This window comes from Geosmithia morbida, assembly GCF_012550715.1.
Source record: "Geosmithia morbida isolate 1262 chromosome Unknown scaffold_16, whole genome shotgun sequence".
NCBI lineage: Eukaryota > Fungi > Ascomycota > Sordariomycetes > Hypocreales > Bionectriaceae > Geosmithia > Geosmithia morbida.
The window spans coordinates 479,849-500,365 of NW_023336203.1; the positions used below are offsets into that span (position 1 = coordinate 479,849).

The 20,517-nt window shown below is 44.7% G+C and overlaps 4 protein-coding genes across 4 annotated transcripts; 3 read left to right on the forward strand and 1 right to left on the reverse strand.

The window, feature by feature from the left end:
- Positions 1-319: 319 nt before the first annotated feature.
- GMORB2_3183 (uncharacterized protein) lies at positions 320-580 on the forward strand (the record flags this gene model as incomplete). Its single annotated transcript, XM_035465159.1, has 2 exons — positions 320-400; positions 464-580. The coding sequence occupies 2 exons, from the start codon at positions 320-322 to the stop codon at positions 578-580; spliced, it is 198 nt and encodes a 65-aa protein (XP_035319034.1).
- Positions 581-8,721: 8,141 nt separating this feature from the next.
- Positions 8,722-11,047, forward strand: GMORB2_3184 (Serine/threonine protein kinase; the record flags this gene model as incomplete). Its single annotated transcript, XM_035465160.1, has 2 exons — positions 8,722-8,768; positions 8,863-11,047. The coding sequence occupies 2 exons, from the start codon at positions 8,722-8,724 to the stop codon at positions 11,045-11,047; spliced, it is 2,232 nt and encodes a 743-aa protein (XP_035319035.1).
- A 150-nt stretch (positions 11,048-11,197) lies between these two features.
- On the reverse strand, positions 11,198-15,679 carry GMORB2_3185 (ATP-binding cassette, subfamily B (MDR/TAP), member 1; the record flags this gene model as incomplete). The annotated part of the gene is made up of 3 exons (XM_035465161.1): positions 11,198-14,407; positions 14,473-15,142; positions 15,276-15,679. The coding sequence occupies 3 exons, from the start codon at positions 15,677-15,679 to the stop codon at positions 11,198-11,200; spliced, it is 4,284 nt and encodes a 1,427-aa protein (XP_035319036.1).
- A 2,496-nt stretch (positions 15,680-18,175) lies between these two features.
- On the forward strand, positions 18,176-19,981 carry GMORB2_3186 (nucleobase:cation symporter-2, NCS2 family; the record flags this gene model as incomplete). The annotated part of the gene is made up of 1 exon (XM_035465162.1): positions 18,176-19,981. The coding sequence occupies one exon, from the start codon at positions 18,176-18,178 to the stop codon at positions 19,979-19,981; it is 1,806 nt and encodes a 601-aa protein (XP_035319037.1).
- Positions 19,982-20,517: the final 536 nt, after the last annotated feature.

A 20,517-nucleotide genomic window follows, 5' to 3' on the forward strand; every position in this document is an offset into this window, starting at 1 on the left:
TGCTCTTAGAAAGCGCGGCTTAGGCCGCCTTTTTGTCGTCCAAAGTGAAGATTGGCAAAATGTAAAGTTGCCGAAGGGGCAGAAGAAGATAGGAGCGGTAACCCTGCCGTACAGTCGCTGGCGACTACAGTAGCGAAAATGAGGTAGGATTGCATCCGCACCTTAGTGCTCTCGACTATACTCGCAGCCGTCTTATTGCTGAATTGGACATTTCTAAGACGTTCCCGTAGTTTCTTGGCCGCCGGCAATTTGAAAACAGCCGACCTTTTTTAGGTGGGCTTAGTATCGTTTGACACTTCTTAGATAGGGCTTCTGCTTAATGTATTTGGCCGTCGTCGAGGTCGCCGTCGCCGTCGTTGTCGCCGTCGTTATTGCCGTTGTCGCCGTCGCCGTCGTTGCCGTTTGAATCGTGCTCTGCGTTACAGTGCTCTTAACGAATACGTCTTTAACGGTTAGTTTTCAGCCGTCAACCGGGAAGTATACCTTACTTTATGTTAAGCTATCGGCCGGGTCCAAACGCCAACGTGAGGACCTCGTCCAGTCGGGCATCGAAAATGCCATAAGGCGTGACAGTTGTTAAATTCGGCCGCGATGAAGCGTAGCTAAGAATGTATTCTATGCCGTTTAGAAACTTTAGACGTAGGTCCACTATGTCGCTGCTGCTTAGAAACTAAAGAAGAAGAGACACCGTGCCCGTAGCTCTCGGAATTGTTACTTCCGTGGCATTAGATGCCACTACAATGCGATCCATATTGTGGGGCAAGAGCTTAAAGTTAAGGAAAGGAGTCAAGAAGGTCACGCTCTAAGTCGATTGCTAGATTAACAATAGCGCCGGGAGGCTGCTCGCGTAATCCTAACAGTCCTAGTAGCTTGGTGCCCCACTTAGCATACAAATTTTTAAAAAGCCCCGAGTCTAAGCGGGTCTAGATATAAAAAACGGGTCAGCTTGGCATCGTGAGGCTGCCACCTTGACCCACTTGGTCGCCGGACTTTTCAAATATTTATACGTTAAGTGGGTCAATTTAGAGGGAATGTAGACAGTTAGGAACCCGAAACTTTACCTTTAGGATTATAGCAGTGGCCGTATTTCATTATCTATCTCTCCGTAGCGACATCGTATATATAGAGTGCATATCCTACAACCGGGAAGCCTCATTCACGCCGCCTCATTCTTCCACCGCTTTTTATAATGTGGTCCTCGAAGCTTATAGAAGACTTGGCTACGTGGATTGTTGTTACTCTCCTTTTAGGACTATACTTGACTTTTCTCCTAAGAGACGACCTTAAGAGCCCTGCTCTGCCTTTCTGTCGAGTATAGAAGACTTAGATCTATAGATCTGTCTATGCTATCCTAGTCGTCGGAGGGGTGGTGGCATTCACTCTCACCGCCGTTCAAGGAGAATCTAAGACCCTCTAGTTTTGTGACGGTTGGTACGACTCTGTGCTACAAGGTAGTCAGAGAAGTGTCGGTTTTATGTTGGCGAGGCCGTTAGGGCGTCTAACTGAGCAATAAGGCAGTTATAGTCATAGGTACTTGTTCTTAGGGAACTAGTTCTAATAGAAGCGTTGACTATTATATTAATAGCTAGGTAAAGAGTGACTATACTATAGAAATAAGGTTAATGATCGTTACTTAGAACCGAGCGATCGCGGTGTTATGTATAAGTGAGCGTACTAGTGATAAGTAAGAAAATATAGGGTGCACGTAAAGGTCGCATAACGGGCCGTAACACGATACCCCTCTTCTAAGGATCTTATCCTAAGATCCTATATAAGCGTTCTTATCCTACCTATTAGTTATTCTATAAGTTCCTTCTTTTATCCTTCTTTCTTACTATATCTAGCTATGTTACTAAACGTTCCTAGAAATCGTCTATAGACGCTAAAAATCGAAAAGTTCGTCTCCTTAAGACGATACTTAGAAATTCTATTAATATGCCTTTGTATTGTTACGGCCCGTTATGCGACCCTCACGTGTACCCTACAAATTTCTTACTTATCACTAGCATTTCCACTTACACATAACATAAGTGATCACCTTAATCACTTAGCGATCGCAATAATCACTCTTCGCGATTATTACGTTTATTTAATAATCGCCTAGTATATAGTTAACCTCATTTCTATAGTATAGTCACTCTTTACCTAGCTATTAATATAATAGTTAACGCTTCTTTTAGAACCCTAGTTCCTTCTACAATTAGCACCTACGACTATAACTGCCTTATTGCTTAGTTAGACGCCCTAACGGCCTCGCTAATATAAAACCGATACTTCTCTAACTACCCTATAGTATAGAGTCGTACTAACCGTTATATATTAATAGCTCTTATTTAGACCGTTACCGTGTTAAACGCTAAGCAATACCTAATACTATATCTTCCGCTATACCTACGTCCTCTAATATTAGAAATAATAATAATAACACCCTAAGGGATCTAGGTAAAACCCTTAAACTTAGGAGCCCTAGACCTTTTAACGGTACTAGAGGAGAGCTCTAAGGATTTATCACGCAACTTAAAACCTATTATAGGTTCTTTCCTAATAAGCTTAGGTTTGCCTATAATAAAGTTCTATATATAGGAACTTGCCTAGAAGGACTAGCACTTTTATAGTTTGAACTAATTTTACGAAACTTCCTTAAGAAAACTAGCGACAACCGAGATAATGAAACTAAGACTATCTTCGCTACCTTTAAGGGATTTAAGGAAGCCCTTAAGGACGCCTTCGGTAATGTAGACGTCACTAGGGACGCTATATAGAAGATATAGTCTCTTAAATAGCGAGGATCTACCGCCGACTACGCCGCTATCTTTTGATAGATCGCTCTTAAGACTAAATAGGATAACAAGCCCCTTATAAGTATCTTTTATTAAGGACTTAAAGAGGAAGTTAAGGACGAACTCTATAAGGAAAACACTCCTAATAGCCTATCTAAGTATATCGCTATAGCTATTAGGATCGATACCTATTAGTACAAACGATAGAAGGAACGATAAAATAAGAATCGCAATTAGGGACTAGTCTATATTAGCTAAGGCAATCGCCGTAATAACCAAGCTAACTAAGGAAGATAATGACGCTACGTAAGCACCTCCTAAAGCAGAACAACCTATACTAGACCTATAGAACTAGATATAATATAGGATAAGTCGAAGGAAACTTATTATAACTATAGTAAAAAGGGACACTACGCCTAAGAATATCGATAGAAGAAAAAGGAATAGAAACCTATATAAGAAGGGAAATACCTTAATACCCTCACTAATTAAATACGAAGTGGCGACAACACTACCACTAAGAAACACAAACTCCTCTTATAGATAGTATGCTACGACGACAGCTGCATGATCCACATAAGCGACAAAAACGGAACTACGACCAAGTTCCACAAACTCTATAACCTCAATAAGAAGCAACTTAAAACACTACATGAATATATTAATAATATACTACGTAAAGGCTATATTCGAACATCTAAATTAGAAGTAGGATACCCTATTATATTTATTCTAAAGAAGAACGGGAAACTATAGTTAGTTATAGATTATCGATAGCTTAACGAGATCACTATTAAAGATCGTATACTATTACTACTTATTATAGAACTATAAGACCGACTCTATAGCAAGAGGTTCTTCACGGCTCTTAACCTAAAGGGAGTATATAATCTTATCTAAATTAAAAAAGGAGACGAATAGAAAACCGCTTTTCGTATAAAGTTCGGACTATTTAAGTATTTAGTAATGCCCTTTAGACTTACTAATGCTCCTACTACTTTTTAAAGGATAATTAATAACGTACTATAAGAGTACCTTAATATCTTTATTATAGCTTACCTAGACGATATCCTAATCTTCTTAGATACCCTTAAAGAATATAAGGAATATGTCTATAAGGTACTTTAAACGCTATAAGATATAAAACTACTCGTTAAACTAGAAAAATGTCATTTCTATATCTAGGAAGTCGAGTTCTTAGGATATATTATTATATATAATGAAATTAGAATAGACCCTAAAAAGATCGAGTTAATGCGCGATTAGCTAATACCTAAGAATATTAAGGATATTTAGTCCTTTACTAGATTCGCTAATTATTACTAACGTTTTATTAGAAACTTTAGAAAAATCGCAATACCCCTTATAAATATTACGAAGGGAACGTAAGAGTTTAAATAGATAAATAACTACTAAAAAGCTTTTAATAAACTTAAGGAAATTATTACCTCTAATGTTATACTCTTAACATTCGACCCTAAATAGTAAATTAAACTAAAAACCGATACTTTAGACTTTACCCTTAGAGTATAAGTCGTAAAGAGAGATAAAGAAGGACGATTATAACTAATCGCCTTCTATTTAAAGAAACTCTATAGCGCTAAACTCAATTATCTAATATACGATAAAGAATTCCTCGCTATTATTAACTTATTCAAGGAATTTGAACACTACCTAACTAGAAGTAAGTATAAGGTTAAAGTATATATAGATTATAAGAATATCGCCTACTTTATAACTATATAAGAACTTAGTAAGCGATAGTTATAATACGCCGAATATCTAGCCGACTTTAACTTTAAAATTATCTATAGAAAGGGATTAGAGAATAGGAGAGCCGACACTCTTGGTAGAAGACCTAATTATAATACTAAAGATCTAAGAGCCTTAAGATAACTTCTCTATACTAATAATAATAGGAATCTTAAATATTATATATTAAATACGCTAAGGTTTACTATTAAACCTAATAATTTAATTACTAAAGAAATCTATAATATTATAAGAAAATAGAAGCTAGATAACTATCTAAAGGATATTAAACTAAAATAACTACTAATCTAGAATGAATAAATATAGCTACCGCTAGAATTATAGGAGAAAACTATTAGTAATATATATAGCTACTAGATATTAGGATATTAAGGAATATAGAAAACCCTTAACTAGATATAATAAACATTCGATTATTCTAGAATTAAGAAAGATATAGAAAACGTTATTAAGAATTATAAAATATATATATAAAGTAAGTTAGTATAATATAAACTATATAGAGAATTAAGACTATTACTAATACTATTATAGCTATAGGAATCTATTATATTCGATTATATTATAAAGCTACTAGCTTTAAAGGAACTAATAATAAATATAGTATATAATAGTATTTTTATTATAACTAATAGACTTATAAAGTATAGGTACTTTATACTATATAAAGAAGTATTAGATATAGAAGAACTAGTATATACCTTCCTTAAGATTATTATTAGTAACTATAGATTGCCTAAAGAAATTATATTTAATAGAGGAATAATATTTACCTTAAAATTTTAATAAGCCCTTATAGTATAACTTAGATTAAAATATAAACTTAATATAGTATACTACCCTTAAACTAATAGTTAGATAGAACGACTTAACTAAACTCTAGAATAATACCTATAGTATTATATTAACTATAAATAAAACGACTAGGTATTAAAATTACCTACTATATAACTTATATATAATAGCTCGATTATAGAATTAACTTAAGTTATACTAATATACGCTAACTATAGATTTAACCTAGAAGTATATTAAACGATACTACTAAGACTACTTATAGAAAAGGCAATACTTAATGCTAATTAGTTATAATTACTATACTCCTAGATATAGAAAGAACTTTCCTTTATTCGCTAAAGAATAGTAAAATACTATAACTAAAGAAGATTAAAGGGACTAATCTTTAAGAGAGGAGATATAGTCTACCTACTCTAACGAAATTTTTAGATAACTCGATTAAGTATAAAACTTAACTTTAAGAAAATTAGACTATTTAAAATTAAAGAAGCACTATTAGATACTAACTATAAACTATTACTACCTTCTATAATAAAGATATACTCTATTTTTTATATTTTACTACTAGAACCTATACTATAGAACGTAAAATAATAACTATATATCGAGGTATATAAAGAAGAATATAAACCTAAATAAATTATTAATAAACGAGAACTATAAAGAGAAATATAATATTTAGTTAAATAGAAAGGATATAACGATACTAAAAATATATAAGAACCTATAAAATACCTTAAGAACTACCTTCGCCTTATATAATAGTTTTACTAGAATTATTTAAAACCCTAGCGGATAAAGACGACTCCTTAGTAACGCCTATACTAATAAAAAATAATAGAGTTAACGCTACGTTATTAAATAATAAGAGTAGATTAATCTCGATATCTAAGAATAGACCCCCGCTTAAGGAAGGACGCTCTTTAGTAGCACGCTATACTTCGCGTTCTACCTCTTCCTTTTCTATATATTCTAACTCCTCTACCGAATCGATACTATAAGATACTATACGCATTATCTTCTTAAACTATAATTTCTTTTATTTTTAAAGGCGCTCGACCTTCGCGTTTATTTATCGACGAGCTTTAATTATCTCTTCTTCTATATAATAGCGTTCCTCCTCGGCCTCTTTAAGGTCTAACTTAAGCTTAGAATAGTTCCTTACGAGTTTCTATAGTTACGAAAGGGACGGGCTAGATACGTTATAGGATGCCTTATTAAAGCGGACACACTCGGCGCATTAAGAAGAATTAAGCTAAGAGACCTAATAAGACGATAGGCCGCGGCCTTAGTAAAAGGAATATAAAGGTATATTAATAGAATTTCTAAGTATTGTCTTAAGGAGACGAACCTTTCGATTTTTAGCGTCTATAGACGATTTTTAAGAACGTTTAGTAATATAGCTAGATATAGTAAGATAGAAGGATAAGGGAAGGAACTTATAGAATAACTAATAGATAGGATAAGAACGCTTATATAGGATCTTAGGATAAGATCCTTAGAAGAGGGGCATTATATTACGGCCCGTTAGGCGACCTTTACGTGCACCCTATATTTTCTTCTTTCCTTACTTATCACTATTGCGCCTACTTATACACGATCGCTTAGTTCTAAGTAACGATTATTGCGATCGCTCCCGTGATCGTAGCGACTACTATAACGATTATTATAATCGTCTCACGAACCCTAACGATCGCCTAGTATATAGTTAACCTTATTTCTATAGTATAGTCACTCTTTACCTAGCTATTAATATAATAGTTAACGCTTCTTTTAGAGCCCTAGTTCCTTCTATAATTAGCACCTACGACTATAACTGCCTTATTGCTTAGTTAGACGCCCTAACGGCCTCGCCAACATAAAAACCGACACTTCTCTGACTACCCTATAGCATAGAGTCGTACCAACCGTCACACTCTATCTGTAGGATCTAATACCGTTCTTATTAAATCTAATAATTAAGGATATCTCTACTTTTTTAGGTTACCTAAAAAGATAGGAAAAAGTATAACACTTTATTACTTTCTCTATTACTTCTAATAAGTCCTTAATACCTAACTATAGAGACGTTCTTCCTATATTATTAATAACAGTTAAAGAGGCTCTATAGATATTTTATAAGGCTCGGCGCTATAAGATTGGCTATATAAGGTCGTGAGGGGGATGTTCTAGCGTTTAGAGGCTTAATGCGTTAAAACGCTAGATTTAATATCATTAAGGGCAGAATAAATAGTATTCTTAGAATAGGGAGTCAATATAGTTAATAATAGTATTTTTTCTAAGTTGAAAAGTGGTAAAATGTGCGAGAAAACGCGAGAAAGGGATAATAGTGTTTAGAATGTTAAAGGTTAAGGAAAGTTATCGGAAGAGGGACATGATCTATTAGTAGGTGGGTCGGCTTACACGGACCATAGAGTTCCACACTATAGAACCCAATATGCGGAATAACAGTAAGTTGGTTCCCTTCTATAACGATGCATATTTGGTCTTGCGGTATAAGTACGTCCTATAGAGTATTATCGCTGTGTTACCGCAAATATTGGGCAAGCCAGTTAGTAAGTTGGAAAAATTCTTATCTCGCTAAGCCGTCAACTGGGAACTTGAAAGAGTACATAACAGGCTCCTCTTGTTGCCTCTAATACCACCACCATGTTAATCAATTCAGAAACAAGCCTGATATCGTTTTAAGAGAGATATTCGAGCTGATAGAAATTAGACCAGTCGTCTTGTTTCGTTCTACGATGACTATCACGATGCAAAAGAGTCGTAGTCTTAATGTTGCAGTTCTCTTACCCCACGCACTATATTTCCTTGTTTCTCGTCATTTCTAGAAGGTGCGCGGTGGATGAGGTTCCTTCCTTATGTAGGTGAGTTGCCCAAGTATTAATGCACGGCTAGCTCCTTCCTTGATTTAATTTTCTTCTTCTCGCCCTCTTAGACTCAAGCGGACAGTAGGAATACACTATTACCATCCCTCATTCATAATTTCTGGTCAACGCACCATCATCCTCAACCGTCCAACCATCTTCAAGTATCGATACGGAGACCACTAGAACACTGTACTCGTACTTGTGAATCACTACTACCACTAAAAATACATCCCCACCCCTAGAGAATATTACCACTAATGGCATCTAGTAACAATCCGCGGCGTATGACATCAGCAGAGCTAACCGATGGGTTTGCCTTTTGACATTTCAAACCAAGAATCCGAAGAACAGCGATAATTTACCAAAGTCACACTTAACACAGCAAAATCATTATCTCTTAATTTCCAACGCCCAACTCGAAGAAAAGACTTTACCACCCCCCGGGTGGACGTCATGCCGACGCTGATACCGTTGCTTAACTTATCGCCTGCTACGTCATCATGTCACTGATTGCCTACTACCCGCAAGAGGGTCGCGAAATTGTCCTGTGAGTCAACACTGACCTTCTTTGCTCTACGCTTTTTACCTGATTGCCCTTTGCCATGTATTTCATTAAATCACTTGCTGACACCTCATCTCAGCCGCCACCGGGATGCCATTGTCGTCCGCGATTCAACCTCTCATCGTCTCGAAATTCGTGGTCTCACAGAATGCCCAACATGCCACCGCCCGATGCCCCGCGCGGCCTCAGCCGACGACCCTTACAGTGACAATACACGTTTTGAGACAGCCCACGAATCCTACGTAAACCCTGACTACTTTCGCATGCTCCAGGCCGCTGCCGAGGAGGCCGCCCCACGACACGAAACCACAACTAGGTCCGCGCTAGGCGATGGAGGCTCCCAGTCTGAGTCGTCAACATCCACCGGCAGGGTACATCGAGGACCCGGAGAGGTGCATGAGTCCATGCAACCCTGGGTACAGGATTCCGTGGATTCAGAACAAAGCAATACTAGCGAATTCGTTTCCAGCAACCCGGGTGTGCCGCCGACAGAGGGCAACCGGATTCGAAAGCAAGCCTTTAGCCCTGGATACTTCGAGACGTTCTTCAAAGAGGAGAAGGTCCTAGGAAGAGGCGGAAAGGGCGTTGTTCTACTGGTCCGTCACGAGATTGACAAATGCGATCTCGGCCACTTTGCCTGCAAGCGCGTTCCAGTGGGAGATGACCACGGTTGGCTTGAAAAAGTGCTGTCTGAGGTAGGACTGCTGAACAGGCTGTCACATCCCAACCTCGTTTCGTACCGTCATGTGTGGCTGGAAAGCGCCCAAATTACACGTTTCGGGCCCAGTGTTGCTTGTGCCTTCATTCTTCAACAGTATTGCAACGGCGGTGACTTGCATCAGTATCTCGTCGGGAGCGCTCCGAGGGAGGCCACCAAGGAGGAGCTCAAGGCCCAGATGCGTAGGCGCTCCAAGGGTCAGGCTGAAAACCCCCATGACCTCTTTGGCATGAGCAGACGTCTCTCATTTGACGAGATATATTCTTTGTTTAAAGACATTACTTCGGGTGTTGCCTACTTGCATTCCAACAACTTCATTCACCGCGACCTGAAGCCCAGCAACTGTCTTCTCCACAGCGAGGGTGGTACTCTGCGATGCCTAATCAGCGACTTTGGAGAGGTGCAGCCGGAGAATGTGATGCGCAAATCGACAGGATCAACGGGGACCATTTCCTACTGCGCTCCCGAAGTTCTAAAGAGCGACGAGAGGGGGCAGTACGCAAACTTCACCACCAAATCTGACATTTTCTCACTCGGCATGATTCTGTATTTCATGTGCTTTGGCACACTACCATACCGGAGCGCCAATGCTCTGCAGGAGGAGCTCGAAGATATCGACGAGCTGCGGGCCGAAATCAGTGACTGGCAGGGATTCGAGTTTGAGCGCAGAGAACGACCGGACCTGCCATCGCGCCTGTACAAGTTGCTGAAGAAGCTCCTGTCCCGGGACCCAGCTGAGCGCCCCGGCGCTAGTGAGGTCCTGGCCGTCATGAGACACGAGCACGTCTTTGAGCCCGTAGACCGAGCTGAACAGATACGCGGTTCACCGCTCAACCGACGCGGGGCGAACGTGACCCGTGTACAGAACCTCGACTCCCCAGCTAGGAGTGGCACACCGGACCTGACTGCCGTTAGTGAGCCTGGACTAGCTGAGCAGCGTAACGACAATTCCCACTCCTCGGACGTCAGTAGCTTGCGCACGCACGCTATGACAGTGACAAAGTCTCAGGAGGGCTACAGCGACAGATCAGGGGCAAGTTCATTGCCTACATCGTCCTCTGTCAGTTATACAGGAGATACAGCGACGGCGCAGAATCAGGATCATGAACGTGAGCAGCAAGATAGTCCCCGGCTTCCCTTACTCATGGCCCCACCGCGCACCAGGACAGAAGAGCTACGATACCGTACCCAGATGTACCTGTTTTGGTTTCTGGGACTGATTGGTTTGCACGAAGACGTGGCCAACCGTAGCGTGCGCATGGGTCTATTCATCATCAAGCTCATGACTCTGACTCGTCCGTGCTGGCCGTATATGGTGAAAGTCGAGATGGGTATACCTCTCGTCGTCATGGCAGTCATGGACTTCAGGGATTCTGATGTGTCCGGGTGGTTGGTCACCCGGCATAATAATCATGGGCATGTCGAGTTTGGTTCTCCGCCGTGGCATCGCGGTCTGATGTTGAGCCTTGTATTGCTGGCAGTGCATTTCCTACTCTTGTGGCTAGCTCATTCGTGGGAGGCTCTATGCGTCAAGCCTGACTGGTAGACAGCGTTCAGACATGTGATTTAATCATCTGACTGAAATGGCATGAATTGTACAAGTATTGAAGAACGAGAAAGAAGAGAAGAAACTGAGAAAAGAGTATTGAATGAAACGACATAACTGAATAATGAAAAATGAAAACTCTGGCGTAATTCATACAACATCATCATTTGATCCAACTAGATGAGCAAACGGACCCCTCGCGTTTACCAATTCATTATACTTTCCCTGCTGGAGAACGACGCCACCTTCACCAAGCATAATAATATAGTCCGCTGCCTGCATCATTTTCCTGCTATGCGTGACAAAAATGACTGCCCTATCAGCCCCATGAGCGTTGCGAACCGTCTCCTGTATGACTGCTGCATTCTCCGCGTCTAGCGCACTCGTCGGCTCATCCAGGACCAAGAGAGATGGGTGCCGTACGAGGGCGCGCGCAATGCTCAGACGCTGTGCCTGTCCACCCGAAACTGTTTGACCGCCGTCGCCAACGAGGGTATCGTATCCCTGTGGCAGGGAAACGATCCAGTCGTGAATGCTGGCGGTGCGAGCAGCGTCTGCGACGTTTTCTGGATGGCGCAGCGTAGAGTCCACTGGCAGCCCGTACGTGATGTTATCCGATATTGAGGCCGGGAAAAGAAATGACGCCTGTGGTACATACGACATCATTCCTGGGTGACGGCGCATATTACCCACGTCGACGTGTTTGGAGGGAACGGAGGCATATTCCAAGCCGTCTGCGTTGACGGCTTCAAGACCGAGTATAAGTGATAGAATCGTTGACTTTCCACAGCCGGAATGGCCGACTATGGCAGTGCAACGACCCGGTTGAATGTCGAGTGATACCCCATGCAGGACGATGTTTCGATTGCGTGAGAACGACAAACTCTTCATAGTTACGGGAAGAGGCGTTACGAGCTTGGTGCTGCCTTTTTGGCCCTCAGGCGGCTCTGTCGACATGTTGATGTAAGAAATGATCCGGGATGCCGTGGCTTGGGCCATGGTGAGCTGAGGGATGCTGCTGAGGATTCCTGTGGCCGTACCGATGCTAAAGAGTGATAGGTTGATGACTTGAATCACATCGGCCACATCTAGTTCCTTCTTGTCGGCAAGTAGAAGGGTGCCGTAGTAAAAGGCAAGGCTTGTCATGGCATAGTTTAGGGATTGGTACAGTCCGTATGCGCCGCATGTGAAGAGAGCCCTCTTGAAGCCCACGAGAAGCGTGCGGCTGATGCCTTGCTGGTACCGCTGGGAGAAGTAGTGCTCGAGGTTAAAGGTTCGCACAAGGCGTATGTTGACTAGGATCTCAGTCGCCGTGGCACTTACTTCCTCTGCCGCCTCATTGCACTGAGCTTCCCACCTGCTGCTGAGTATGGTAAAGATCTTGACCGCGCCCAACATAGCCGGATATGGTGTCAGGGTGACGAGTGCCAGTTTCCACGACACGGCAAGTGCCCAGAGGACAGAAACACAGACAATAATCGCCACGGCCACGATGATGGGTATAAACTTGCCGACAATGTTGCGCATTTCCTCGGCGTTGCGGTCCAGGCATTCGCTTATGCGACTTGGAGAGTTACTAGATCGTCTAAACCACGGCATGGGCTGCAGGAGGATTCGCCGAAGTGCCTCAGTACGTATACTGTTGACCCAAGACTCTCCCACACGCTCAAGAAGATACCGACTTCCACCCCAGCAGGCTCCATCGATCAGGGCAAGAGCTAACATGATACCTGCCCACTCCTTTCCACTGCTAACCTTGTCACCGGGGGCTGTCATGACGCTGAGAAGCTGTGCAAATGAGTACGAAAAGGCCGGTATTGCTGCGGCTCCGATTATGCTGGATATGACTCCAATGATTAAGGTGGCTTTGTCTCGTGGCCCGATACCTGGCCACACTGTTTTCAATGTGGTAAATATCGAATCCCTCTTTTTGATGGCTTTCGGCTTTGGGAAGTCGTCATCAAGTGGGGGCTCGTCTCTATCATAATTGTGGTCGCCGTCGTGGCCCTCCTCATTGCATTGGTAGGGTTCTTCGTTTGTCAAGGAGAAGCGTGATGTTTCCTCATCTTGTGCCGGCCTTTGTATGTCGATTTGACCGAATGCCATTTCTATGGCACCCGCCTCTAGATCCAGGGAAGTCGGTACACTGTTATGCTGGGAGAAGGAGAAGCCGCTTGTGAACGAGTGACGGAGGAGATTTTCTTGAGAGGTCTTATGAGGGAAGAAGGTAGCCGAAGGAGTAACGGAATTATGAAGATCGCGCTGGTCATTGCCGAGAGAGAATTTGTCTGAGAGATATCTGGAGAAACGCTTGGTTTCATTTGTCCATTCCCCAGGAGCATGGTCCGGATCGGGTGGCGGTGATGAACGGCTGCGACTATCAGCTGGCATCCGTATGGTGTCGTCCCTTCTTGGTTGCACCACATAGTCCATAGAAGGGCCGATGCTAGGTATCCGACTTGACATATGGGGGTTCCCAGGGGTGAGAGCTCTGCTGTCGAGCCTATCAAGTAGATAATCAGCCACACGAGAGGACTTCGTGCGTACCATCGGCGTAGATGGTGACAGGGTGCTCAGGTGAGCAGTATCAGTAGACTTAACGTCAATGGTAAGAGTTAGAGGGTTTTTGACGTTAGTCGTGATGGCAGTGTCTCTTGTTGCCAGGGCCTCAAAGTGGCCACCTTGATGTCGAAGGAGATCTTTCTTGAGGCCCTCCTGGACGACTTGGTGATCTTCCATGACATACACAAAGTCGTCATCTCCAATCTGTGAGGTATCGTGGGTGATGAAGATTGTCGTCTTGTTGCGGCGCCGGGAGCGGATCGAGTCGAAGACCAGGGAACGCGTGACATGGTCCAGACCACTGGTGATCTCATCTAGAACCATGACGGGAGCATCTCGCATAAATGCTCGGGCGAGTTTTAACCGCTGCTTCTGGCCTCCGCTGAGAGTATGGCCGTCGGGGCCGACATTGGTTTGGAGTCCCTGAGGTAGCGCTGAGATGGTGGGCTGCAAAATGGCAGCCTTGCAGGCACTCAGGACCTGCTGTTCAGTTACCGAATTGGGGTCATGGCTTCCGAGAGCCACGTTCTGGAAGATAGTATCGTTGAAAAATGCGCTCGTCTGCTGGACGAGAGTAATGTTGTTGTGAACCCACTCGAGATCAAGCGCTCTCATAGGCCTGTCATCAACCTGAATATTACCGGCCAGGGGTTCGTATAGATTGGCAACGAGGCTGCCGATGGTACTCTTCCCAGATCCGCTTTTACCGACGATGAATATAGTTTCTCCAGCGGGAAAAATCAGGGACACACGGCTGACGACATGGTTGTCTGGTGTAGAGGGATAAGCAAAGGAAACCTGCGATTGTATGGTTAGTGGTTGGCCGTAGATATGAAGAAACGATGGTAGGAAGTCGTTCTAACATTTGACAGCTCTACACGCCCAGAGCAGTTTCCAGGTATCATACCTCCCGTACTTTGCTGCTTCTGTCTCTGTGGGCCACTCATTGAATTTTCAGTGACGACGGCCTTGAGAAAAGCACCTGCCGACATTCCCTTGGACAGCACGAGCCAATGGGGCATGAGAGACTCAACTCCCTGGAAGGAGGCCAAAGTGGCGTAGAAGGTAGTCAGGATACTTCCAGGCGGAAGTCCATCTTGGACCAGAGAGAGGCCATACCAGAATCCAACTGCAAATATGGCAATGACCCAGAAAGAAACATAGCCCATCTGGATCGAGTTACAACGGGCTTGTATGAGATAGGCCCTGGCGGCCTGGCGTATGGATGTGGTATATTGCCGCAGCTCATAGTCGTGGCCGTTAAAGACATTGACAAGATCAACGGCGGTGACGGATGACGTGACATGCTTCGAGGCCGAAGCCAGATGCCTTCTTTGTTCTTGGATAGCCGGCTCGAGCGGCCTGGTGACGAGGGTCAGAATGGCGAGAGAGACAGGGAGCGTCGCAAGGAGGACAAGAGTGAGCCTCCACGAGTAGTAAACTGCCAATCCGAACGAGGCCAGAGAAGTCATCGTGTCCGAGACGAAGAGGCCGAATAGTTGGGAAGTGGCAAGCTGAAGCTCCCGAGTCTGTCTGGAGAAGGGCTGTTAGCTTTGTTTCTCTTTGCATACATTCATAAGATCCCCGTTTCTTGTTATTTCTCTGCTCTCCCCTCCTCCTTTTCTTCTTCGAACTTCTCGAACTTTTCGTCGGATGAAGAACCTACGTCTGAATGCGAACAAGAAGACTAGAGACGCCTTGCTCCTGGTAGTCAAACCAGGACAGTTCGTAACGGATCAGACTGGCAAGCATGTCCTCACGGACACTGGCAGCCTGAAGCTCACCGAAGACGATCCATAGAGCGAGGAAAATCGAATTAACCAACCAGTTGCCAAACCCGACGCCTACGAGAACGAGACACCAGTCTCTGACGCCGTCCATAGCCTCGCTGCCAGTCTTTTTTCCAGTGCCGAAGTCACTAATGACATCAAATATTTTGCCCAAAAAGACGGCCAATATTGTCTTGAGACCAGCCGTGGCCGCACATACTGAAACTGCAGCTACCAAGGTACCGATATGTGATGATTTGGTGAAGACGAAGAGATGCCTCCATGTCGATTTGGTGGCCATCGTCCGGGGCGTGGGCCTAGATTCATCGTTGTCCACCAAAAGGGTTTCCATGTTGAGTTTCTATTGTCAAGCCTCCCCGGCTCGAGCATTCGAGTATTGATGTTTTTCCTGTGAAATAATATCTCACCTCGAGATGAGAGGTCGGATGCTACAAAGTATGGCATGATGAAAAAAGGACAAGTGAAATCTTGGTGAGAGTTTTCGGATATTTCAATCATTGAAATGTGGCACTTGACAAGGAACAAAGAAGTCATGATATCGTTGGTTCTGTTAGGCTTGCTTGCTATTGTCCCACGTTCTAGTCCCTGATTGCCGTGATCAACAATAGCGACGCAGAGGACAAACAGAAAGATGCCTAACTTGGTTTGGCGATGTTTGCGGCATGTTCGCAGCATGTTCGCGGCATGTTTGCAACATGTTTCTTGACATTCCCTGGAATTTTGGGATCAAAAATCCATGAGAAAACGAGTACAAGGTAAAGTCAAATTAGAAAGAAATTGAAAAGGAACCGTTAGTAAGATGGTTTGCAGGGCGAAATTTTTGTTTCCCAAGAGACACGCAGCTGTTAGACACACAAAGGATATCAGCCACTTCTTGGCAAAGCATAGATCGGGACAGGGTAACGGGGTACACGACAAGCCCGAAAATTCCGGTGGCTTTCGCCTAAATAGTATGGACGAGTTGAATTGTCAGTTGACCTTTAGGGATGGATGGCAGAATAGAAAGTGAGATGCTGAATGGGAAAGATAAGGACGATCATATGGACCGATCGATGGACGCCACGGAACGCGCCGCCACGGGCCATCGAGAAGAGACGAGAGAGAGAAAGAGAGAGAGAGAGAAGAAGAAAAAAGAGACATTCGATAGTCGACGGAGATGCCGGATTCCGCGTGTCTTTGTATCCCCCTCATTATTTTTCTATCGGGGGCACAAGGCTGAACTGACTGCACCAGGTGGGCGGCCTTTACCGGTGAATAGACGGATTAACGGCCGGAGTGAGACAGTATCAATGAACCCACAATACTCGGGTTGAGGTGGTAGATTACACAATGGCGGAATGCGCCGCCGATGGTTTTGTAGAACGAGTATTCCACATGAAGAAAAAATGAATGAATGAAAAAAGGGAGGAGGATGAGATTTGGCCAAGAGGGGAAGTGATGACTGGTGATGTTTGGAGAGAAGCTGAAGAAGTGGAATTCTGGGGGTTTCTTCCAATGCAGGAGAAGGAAAGAGCAAATATGTCTCCTTCCGTATGATGGGGACATTCTTGTCCCCCCCACCCCCCTCCCTTCTCTGTCTTCGGGCGAAGCGATGGGGGCGCACACATCTATTATTTCTTTCCCTGAATGGAGTTACGAGAGTGAGCGTGTCGGTTAGTTCTCTCCCAAGTGGATAGAAACCTCTTGCCCTTGGAAACTTTCTTTTTGCCACCCACTTACTCGACGACGTCCGACGGAACAGGACAAGAGGACAAGAAAGCCATATGAGTATTCCAGAGTGCAAAGACCGTGGGTAGTATTACTGTAGTGGTAATAATGTATTGGTACAAGTAGTAATACCAAGTATTAATGAGAGAATGGGAGCAACTTCCCCAGTATTACTATCTAGTATTCAGTATTATTATTATCACGTATTAATTATCCTGTATCCACTGTCCAATGTAAGCTCTAAGGTAATGCAATCGAGTAAAAAGAAAAGTGGCTCCCGCGCTTGTGTATTTGCCTCGAAGATAGCAGGAGCAACCTAGTTCGTCCATTTCAAGGAAGCCACGCGACCGACGCCTAGACGGCGCCTTCTGATGCTCCACTGATAACGAATGACACTAATCCCTAGACTCACAGTCTCACAGTCTCACTGAGTCTACTAATAATTGCCCCCCATATTACTTACTGTTTACTAGTAGTAAAAGCAGTAACACTCATACGGAGTTAACACTACGGACGCATAGCCTCATGCGCAGTCCGCGCCTGATATTCCCTGGCTCGCTCCATCCTTTTGATCCCTGCAAAAAGCTACAATGTCCCTCGGCCCTCCTTCTCACTGCTTTCTCTGGACTCCCCCACAGCGGCGCCGCCCGATGATCCTTATCAGTACGTTCCATCCTGATATCATACATCGCAACTCGCCGGTCCATTACTCCCCTAGGCTTAGAATCTACGATACCCTCGATTTATTAATATATATCACCATCTATCTTCCTTCTCGCTCGTCCTCCTTCCCCACTGCTTCTCTCATCACCCTGGTTTTAAACATCTTCCTTCTCCAAGGAGATCCTCTCATCACTGCGGCTTCAGCAGGTTCGCCGCTTCAATAACCGCCAGGTCCTCTCAACATTCTACTCCACCTCGTGGAAGAACGAATTGAGAAGAAAGGACCTTGCAATTACGTTCTTAGTCGTTCGTGACACCTGATACTCGATACGAGACGATATATAGCAAGGCGCCATATACCATTTACGTACACTTATACACCTCCATCTTGGACCAACATCCCACAATGGACTCCTCCGACTCTCCTACCCTCCCCGGAGCTCCGCCTAGGAAGCCCGTCATCAAGCGCATTGTTCAAAAGGTCACCACACGCGATGGCCTCATTGGAAACTACGACTACGCTTCCCTCTTCCGTCCCAACATCCCCTTCATCACCCGCTCTAGCCGCTCCTCGAGTCCCTTCTTCGGCCTCCACGACCGCATGCCTATCCTCCTCTCGGCCTTACTCGGTTTTCAGCACGCCCTGTCCATGTTGGCTGGAATAATTTCGCCTCCCATTCTCCTCGCCGGCGCCAGTGGTGCCAACCTAACGGCCGATGAGCAGCAGTACCTCGTCTCCACGGCCCTCATCGTCTCCGGTATCCTCTCGACCGTCCAAATCACTCGTTTCCACATCTGGAAGACACCTTACTATGTTGGCACCGGCCTCCTCTCCGTCGTCGGTGTCTCGTTCACCATTATCCCCATTGCCCAGGGCGCGTTATCACAGATGTACGCCAACGGTTACTGTCCCACTGATGAAGCAACTGGTGCCAATTTGCCCTGCCCCAAGGGTTACGGCGCCATCCTCGGTACTTGCGCCGTATGCGCCCTGCTCGAGATCGGCATGTCTTTTGTTCCGGCCAGAATTCTCCTCCGCACCTTCCCTCCCGTCGTCACTGGCCCCACCGTCATGCTCATCGGTGTCAAGCTCATCAAGAGTGGCTTCCAGAACTGGATGGGTGGCACCGGCCTCTGCTCCAGCCCCTCCACGGCCACGGGCATCTACGCTCTTTGCCCGACAACCGAATCGCCTCATGCCCTCCCCTGGGGCTCCGCCGAATACCTGGGCCTGGGCTTCTCCGTCTTTGTCACAATCATTCTGTGCGAGCGTTTTGGCTCCCCCATCATGAAGTCGACGTCGGTTGTTATTGGCCTCCTTGTTGGCTGCATCATCGCCGCTGCCTGTGGGTACTTTGACCGCTCCGGTATCGATGCCGCTCCCGCTGGCTCCTTCATCTGGGTACACACCTTCCCGCTGTCCGTCTATCCGCCTCTGGTACTGCCAATTCTGGCCCTGTACATTCTCGTCGCTACTGAGGCTATTGGTGATATTACGGCTACATGCGATGTCTCCCGCCTCGAGGTGACGGGTAACACGTACGAGTCGCGCATCCAGGGCGGTATTCTGGCCGACGGTCTGGCCGGCTGCTTCGCCGCCCTTATGACCATTACTCCCATGTCATGCTTTGCCCAAAACAACGGTGTCATTGCCCTAACGCGTTGCGCCAACCGCCGCGCCGGTTACATGTGCTGCTTCTTCCTCATCCTCATGGGCGTCGTGGCCAAGTTCGCCGCCGCCCTCGTCGCCATCCCCTCACCCGTCCTCGGTGGCATGACCACTTTCCTCTTCTGTGCTGTTACCGTCTCGGGTATGGCCATTATCGCCCGCCCTGCCTCACCCTTTGGTCGCCGCAACCGCTTCATCCTGACGGCTGCCCTGTCAATGGGCTACGGAGCTACCCTGATCCCCACCTATTTCGACAATGTCTTTACCTACTCTGGAGACGACCGTGATCTTCAAGGCTTCTTCGATGCTATTGTTCTGGTTATGGAGACTGGCTTTGCTGTGACGGCCTTTATCGCCATGATCCTAAATCAGATTCTGCCCGAGGAGCTCGAGGACGATATTGACGCCGCTAATGCGGACAACATTGAGACTCACTCGGATGCCGTGGCCCCTCAAAAAGGTCGCGAGGTCACCATGAGCAACGACGGTGAGATTGATCCTGCTGAGGGATCCGATCGGAATGTTAAAGAGCTCAAGGGATAGAGCACAAGATGTAGCTAGTCTCGTTTCTTTTTCCTTAATGAAAAGCCATGTATTATCAATATCTCTTATCAATGTTTTGTCTCTTTCTTCAATATTCCATTTCTAGTATAGGTTAGGATCTTGGAGTAGTAAAACTAAAAGCGAATTGCAACTTATAACGTTGTCACTCGCCTTTTGATGAACAGCATCGATGAACTCTTGAGATATTGGTTCCAAGTGGTCTGTCGTATCAAAAGAGATGGAATTTCATTTCTACTCGGTAAGAATATACAAAGAACCCAGGAGTTTGCACACTGAGAGCATTAATCAAGATACGAAAAGGACTAAAGAGAAGATGCAAGAAATGAATACAACCCTTGCTTCGTGCACCATGTGCATGATTAGACCAGAATCTTTCCCCTCTTCTTCTTTCTTTCTTTCTTCGTAGCATTTCTCTTCTATCCCTAGGGGTGACCCGTAAAATAATGGAAACGGGAAAGGAAAATACTGCGACGCCTATTTATAAAATAAAACAGGACCAGGCCCTCAAGACCAAT